This window comes from Chaetura pelagica, unplaced genomic scaffold (assembly GCF_000747805.2).
Source record: "Chaetura pelagica isolate M959 unplaced genomic scaffold, ChaPel_1.0 scaffold93, whole genome shotgun sequence".
Lineage (NCBI taxonomy): Eukaryota > Metazoa > Chordata > Aves > Apodiformes > Apodidae > Chaetura > Chaetura pelagica.
The window spans coordinates 76,574-83,234 of record NW_009952800.1 but is presented as its reverse complement, the minus strand read 5'-3'; the positions used below and the strand labels follow the sequence as shown (position 1 = coordinate 83,234).

Genomic DNA, 6,661 nt, shown 5'->3' with positions numbered 1-6,661 from the left:
GTGGGTGCGGGTGCCGGGCCCGCCCCCGGCCCCAGTCCCGGTGCTCACTGGCTGTTCCCGCAGGTGGGGAGTACAGCGAGGATGACGTGAGCGAGCTGGTGCGGGAGGATGAGGAGGAGGCGCCGCGCAGCCCTCGGCCCCGCGCCGGGAGGAGCCGCCCCGCTAGCAGGTAGGCCCAGCTCCCCCCTCCGGTCACCGGTTCCCGGTGGGATAAACCCGCCCTAACCCGGCCCGGGATGGGAAATGCTGTTCTTCCTTCCTGGTCGGATCCTCAGGCTTGGAGGACACTGCCTGGACCCCCTTTCCTCTGCCAGGAACTCCTTATTTCACTTGAAATGAGCTTTTCCAAGCCCAAAACGCTTCTGGGGGGCACAAATTTGGGCTGTTTTAAACGGGTTCCTGCTCTGCCCACCTTCTCTTGCCTTCCTGGTTCCCACCACATCCCATGAGATCCCCACAGACACAGCCCATGAGATCCCCACAGACACAGCCCATGAGAACCCCACAGACACATCCCATGAGATCCCCCCAGACACAGCCCATGAGATCCCCACAGACACAGCCCATGAGAACCCCACAGACACAGCCCATGAGAACCCCACAGACACAGCCCATGAGAACCCCACAGACACAGCCCATGAGAACCCCACAGACACACACACACCTCCCAGCCTGCTTCAGGGCACTGACCCCCCTACATTTCCTGAACAGCATCATCTTTTCCTTAAGGAGCTTCCCCCCCAAGATGAGGACAAACCCCCCCAGGTAGAACATGAGAGTGTGAAATACCACATTTGCTTCACTGGTGCTCACAGCTCAGCTCTGGTGTTGTGCTGCAGCACCTCAGGGTTTTTGTTTAATTCTTTTGCCTTCCAGGAAGAGGAAGAAGGGAGGTCTCCTGCTAGAGGAAGAGGAAAAAGGGGAAGAAAAAGCTCAGCCCAATGAAGAGGAGGAGGAAGAGGAAGAGAATAATGGAGAGCAGGTGGAAATAAGCAGAGAAGATGAAGAAAAAAAGAAAGAGGATGCTCTTTGGGCCAGCTTCCTTAGTGATGTGGGGCAGAAACCCAAAGCAGGGGCTACCACACAAGTGGCACAAGCAAAGAAGGTAATGGAGGGGGCTGGGCTTTCAACCAGGGTGTGTGGGAAGGGGCTGGAGCTTTTCAGCACACAGAATTGGTTTGAGTTGGTACCAGGTTCCACTCTGAGTTGGGAAGAAGCTGGGTTCATCCTTCCCCGTGGGTTTTGTAAGTCTGGAGCCCCACTGTGGGGCAAAGTGGAAGCTCCTCCTGATCTGGGGAGGTCTGTGGTGCTTTTGGAGCTGCCTGTCAGCATCTCAAGTGTCCCCCACCCAGCCCTGTTGGCTCCTCTTCCTATTCCTTGGCTTCTCCTTCTGACAAGGAGCAGCACAGTTGAGCTCAAGGCCAAGTTGTGCCTGTGGGCACTGCTCTCCCCCAAGGCCTTTCCTGTGGGAGTGGGGAAGAGAGGTGAGCTGTGAGAGAAATCTGGGGGTAACAAGCTATTGAAAATGATTTGCTTCTTCATAAAACCAAATGCACATGTTGGCCTTGCAAACCCTTTCACACATAAGGTGGCAGAAGGGAAGAAAGTCCCAAAACTTGGACCTTCTGTTGGTAGAATTGACCTGGGGGTTTTTGGAGTGGGCAGCCCAGGAAGTGTTTTGGAACAGAAGTCTGGATTCCTTACTCTGTGTGCCTCTGAGCAGAGTTTTCCTCACTGTTGAGGCTCCTTCCTACAACTTTAGGAAGGCTGCAGGGCAAGTGCAACCTTTTCTCCCAACTTCTACAAGTCCTCCTTCCACCTGAACCCTCCTGGTGGCACTTCCTGAGCCAGCTGAGGTGGTCACAAATAGAACTGGAGAGAAGGAGTGAGGCAGAGTTCTCTTCTGAACAATTCTGCTTTTATGGACACATGGGTTAAAAAAAAACAGGGAGTGGTCTTTGGAAGTTCCTCCACAGCCTGGAATAATTTATGAAGTGATGTGGTTCCTCTGTTCTCTCTGTGAACTTCCTCCTTTGGGCTCACAGTTGTCTGCTTGAAGATCTCTGAGGTGTGTGGTTGGATTAGGTCAAGAATTGGGATTTTTTGGCTTATTTATAGGGTCTGAGTTTCTTTTTTGAACGCTGCTACAAGCTGTAGTGGTGACTGAGGAAATTAAGAGGCCTGGCTGACAACTTGATGAAAGAGATTTTCTCCTCAAGTTAAAGAGATTTCATTGACAAGTAGTTTAATATCTCCAGGCTTCTCCTTGCTTTTCCTGTGCTGATGGGTTGTGTTCTCCTCTATTCTTGAAGAAAAAATAAAGCTATTTCTATGTCACCCAGCCTGGCAGGGCTTTGTCTGGGAGAACTGAACCTTCAGGCTTTTCCTTGCTCACTGAACCACACAATGTTGCTCCATCCTACACTGAATTACAATTTCCCTCCTCCTTTGGAGTCTGTTTTGATCCTTGAGCTCCAATAAGAGCCTGGAACTAAAGTGGGGAATTTCCTTCCTGTGGCAGGGATGGGATTTTTTTCCTTTCTCTTGACTTGATTTTTTTTGAACTCTGGTGCTCCCTGGGGTCTGCTTTGGGTCCTCAACCCCTTGAGCAATAAATTTAGCCTGGCTCCACAAAACACATTGTTTTGCTTTCTCCTTCCTGTCAGGCTGAAGAAAAGAAGAGTGAGAACAACCTTCAGGAGAAACCAAAAGAGTCTGAGAAGCCAAAAGATTCAGGAAAAGTGACCATCACCAAAGTGTTTGATTTTGCTGGGGAGGAGGTCAGGTAAGTTGGCAGATGTGACACATCTGGGGGCTCTGGGCGTGGGCTATGAAGCATGGTCTGTTTTCTCCTTTCCACTTTTAGTTTTTAATCCTGAGCACAGTCAGATCTCAAGGAAAATGAGGCCAAGGTTCTTCTGCCTTGAGGGCTGCAGTCTCCTTATCTGCAGACCTTGGTCTTAGCTCAACTTCCAAACCCTCCTGTCAATTCCCTGAGGCTTCTCCATCTGGGCAGCATTTTAAAGAATTGGCAAAGCTTCTTGGTGCCACTGCCACTGTGGAGACTGAGACAGGGAGGACATTTTATTCTTTTTATTTCCTTTATTATTCCTAGTCCAAGCCCTGTGCTGGGAGCAGGACATTTGCTGGCACTTCTGGTGGTGAAGTTTTGCTGCAGGGACTAAGAGCTGAGTGCTTTTACCTCTGAAACAGCTACAGTGAGGGTGGTGGGTGGAGGAAAAATCACCCTTTAGGCTGTTTGACTCACCAGGTGGGTCTTGGGATGTGCTGCAACACGGGACAGGTGTTTAATAAAAGGGAAAGACCAGAACTGAGGAGCCTGGATGGACACACCTGGAATCTGGATGTTGCTGTGACCTTGTGGGTATTACTGTGGTGTCATGAATATTTTTTTTTCACATGTAACTGGAAGTGGTTTTGTCAGAATTTCGTCTCTCTTGCGTGGGACAGCAGAGGGCAGCAGTTCCCAGCAGGAACACTCACTCTCCCTGGATCTGGAGGAGGAAGCAGCGAGCTGGGGCTTCCGCTGCTCCCGCCTTTTATCTCCCGGAGCTGGGTGACAAATCTGAGAGCCACCAGGCACAGTAACGACTTCCCTGTTTCCCGGCACAATCCTGGCTGTGGGAATACCCTTCGTTCACTGATGAGATGGCAAAGAGCTGCAGTTCTTCTCGGGGAGAGCATCCATCATGCCCTTTCCATGAAGGAAAGGCTGAGTCTTTCCCATGGACAGAAAAAAATCTGCAGCAGAATTACAGGCAGAAATTTCCTTTTCTGATACACACTCCCCTCCTCAACTTGTTTGTCCCTCTTTTTCCTGGGCTGTTTTTTTTTTGCTTCAAGGACAATGTTCTACCAGGTGAGAACAGGAGAAAGCTGTAGGATCAGGTTGGGTTCTGAGGTATCCTTAGGTGATTCATGGCAGAACTGTGCTCCTGATGCACTGGGGCTGCAAGAAATCACCACACAAGCTTATTTGAAGGCTCAACATGTCCATCTGGGTGTTGTAGGTGGGGTGGCAGGTCCTAACATGACCACAGAAGTGTGTCAGTTCAAGGAGGGGGCTGCTTGGCAGGGAAATGTGCCTTCTGGGCATCCTGCAGAACAGGAGCCTGCTGCTTGTGGACAAGAATCTTTCTGGTGCCATTTTTTGGTGAAGTGTGGGGCTGTTTAAATAGGGAGCTAGTAAAATCATCTGCCTTGAAGCTTCTTGTTTACCAGTCTCTGAAAAGAAGCCCCAGGTCATTATGATGGAAGCAGAGAATTGCTCAGGTTTTGGTCTGATCCTGGCACTCCAGATTTTGTGAGGCTGCTGCAGGCTGGTTTTGTCAGTGCTGCTTTTGCTTTTCTTGCTAATATTACGTGGAGGGATGGGGAAACTTTCTCTGTCCTTCAAAAAGTAGCTTGTTTTATGTGAACAGAGCCTGCCCAAGGCTCCTATGATGCTGAGTTTGTGCTCTTGACATCAGTATCTTTCTATATATATTTTTTTTAATAGCTATAAAGTTTTCTGTGTTAGATAAAGGCATATTTTTCTGCACCAATTGCTTTTCTAGTGTCCTTTGTACTGCTCAGCACTGACTGTTTCCCTCAGGGAGAGGGATTGATACAGTTTTCTACTAAATGTTTATCAAACAGGCAGGAGCTGGAGCCTGGGTAGCAGTGGGATTTTTCATCCTACAAACCACCAAGGCTGGTGTGGATTTTGTTCACAGCAGCCCTTGTATCAACAGGCTACAGAGCCAGCAACCAAGGTTGCAGCCAGGTCTGGAGGGGCTGTTTTCTGCTGGTGCCAGAGTTACAACATGCTGCTTTTCTTTGCTAACAGAGAAATCCTTCCATGCTTTCTGCCTCCTTTATTTTGGTGACGTTCAAACCTGGAGCTTTTGCTTTGTTTGCTACATCTCTCCTCTCTAAATACTCGCAGCAGTGGGTGGAATAGGAGGAGTTAGCAGTGCTTGCAGCTGCTGGGGCTCTCCTGTAGGGCAGGAGGTGAGGGCCAGAGGGCTGGTTTTCCTTTGGAGCAGCAGGAGGTTGTGTCTGCAGGACCCCAAGGTCTGCAAATGCTCTGAATGCCACACGCTGACTTCCTTGCCTGGGGAAGCAGCTGGCAAATTGTTGGCTACACAGTGTGTGTGGGTTGTGTGTGTGTTTCTGAACTGAGGGGACTGAAATGAGAGAGCTGGCTCTGTTGCTTTCCTTTCTAAATGGTCTGAGGCTGCTTTTGAGTGTTGCATTTTGAAAGCTTGAGAGGAATTCAGAGCAGTGTTTCTGCACGGGTAGAATCAGGGCACAAATTTCCACAGTCTGAAGCTCCTCACAGATCATTTCGCCCTTACCTCATGTTGCAGAACAACTTGTTTTCTCCTGTAAGAAAACAGAATAATCTCTCTTGTGTGGTTGGGGTTGTGGAAGTCTCTTGGAAGAGATCTCCAGCTGCAGGGCTATGCTAGAATAGTGACAGACCTTCCTCTTTAAGCTGTCCACTCCCCTGTGGGTGATTGTTGCACTTCATATCCATTTTGATTGTGTGTGTTTCTGTCCATTGCTGCTGCTGAAATTCAGGTTCAGAGAATTACAAATTACCACTTCCCAAATAAAGAATCAAATTCTAGTGGCTTTTAATTTTATAAAATCCATTATTTAGCATGACCTGCTAGAACCAAAGCTGGTGAATCCTGGAGTTAGAACCAATCTTTAACTGCTTTCTGTGTCCTCCAGTTTGGAGTATTTTCTGCCTCCTTTTCCTTCCCCCCTGGTGCTCAATAGATTAGGAGCAGCAGGTGACTGTCACCCCAGTGGCTCTAATTGTAGAAGCAATTTGCAAAGGCAGTTCAGCATCTAAATCAAGTTGTTTCTCACTGGCAGAGGAGATTGAGGCCCCTTTTGAAGCCTCTGGTTTATGAACTGACCCCGTGATGCAGGACATGGGGTTGCATTAATAGGGAATTGCATCCCTGGTGCTGGGGTTTCTCTGTTGCAAAATGGAATTGCTCTGAGAGGAGGCTTGTTTTGTCTTTGCACTCCAAGCTGCTTTGGCCCTTGGCTTTCTTTTAAAGTGCTGCTGGGCTCAGTGGATCCAAATGGTTCTTCTGTGCAGCTGTGTCCCCATCCAGGACTGCAGCAGAACATGGTTCACCCACGTGGAGCTGGCCCAGCCCTGTGGTGTGTCAGTCACAGTGTCACAGCTTGTGAGGGAAGAGCAAGTCAGGCCATGGAAGGTTAGCAGGAGGGAGTTGTAGTTTGAAACTTCTTCTGTGTACCATTGTTTGGCTTGTGGGAGAGAAAATGAAGTTGAGAGGTGTCTGGTTTGGGTGCTAATCCAGGAACTGGGAGCCTTGTGTTTGACTCCCTGCTGTGCTCACACATTGCAGACTCCAAGCAGAGAACTCAAAACTGGGAGCTTTCTATTCCTGTGCCTCTGTGCTTTGTTCATGTGGTTTACATCCAAAGCTGGGTTGTTATGCTGGTGGGAATGCTTTCCTGGTATCCCAGATCTGTTATGCTGTTCTGCCAGTGTTGTGTTGTGCTGGCAAAACTCGGAACCTCAGCCATATCCCCATGAGCATTACCACAGCAGCCAAGCCAAAGCATGGCCATGGAAGGGCTCCACTCTCCATCTGTCCCTGGGGAGAGCTCT

The 6,661-nt window shown here is 49.3% G+C and overlaps 1 protein-coding gene across 1 annotated transcript in view; it reads left to right on the top strand.

Moving 5' to 3' along the window:
* Positions 1–44: 44 nt before the first annotated feature.
* CFDP1 (craniofacial development protein 1) overlaps positions 45–6,661 on the top strand; it is a gene marked incomplete at its 5' end in the record, with an annotated part of 65,164 nt that continues 58,547 nt past the window's right edge. Inside the window, 3 exons of the mRNA XM_009994903.1 lie at positions 45–169; positions 877–1,105; positions 2,667–2,785. Coding sequence (XP_009993205.1) covers positions 45–169; positions 877–1,105; positions 2,667–2,785 — 473 coding nt within the window. The remainder of the gene's footprint in view (positions 170–876; positions 1,106–2,666; positions 2,786–6,661) is intronic.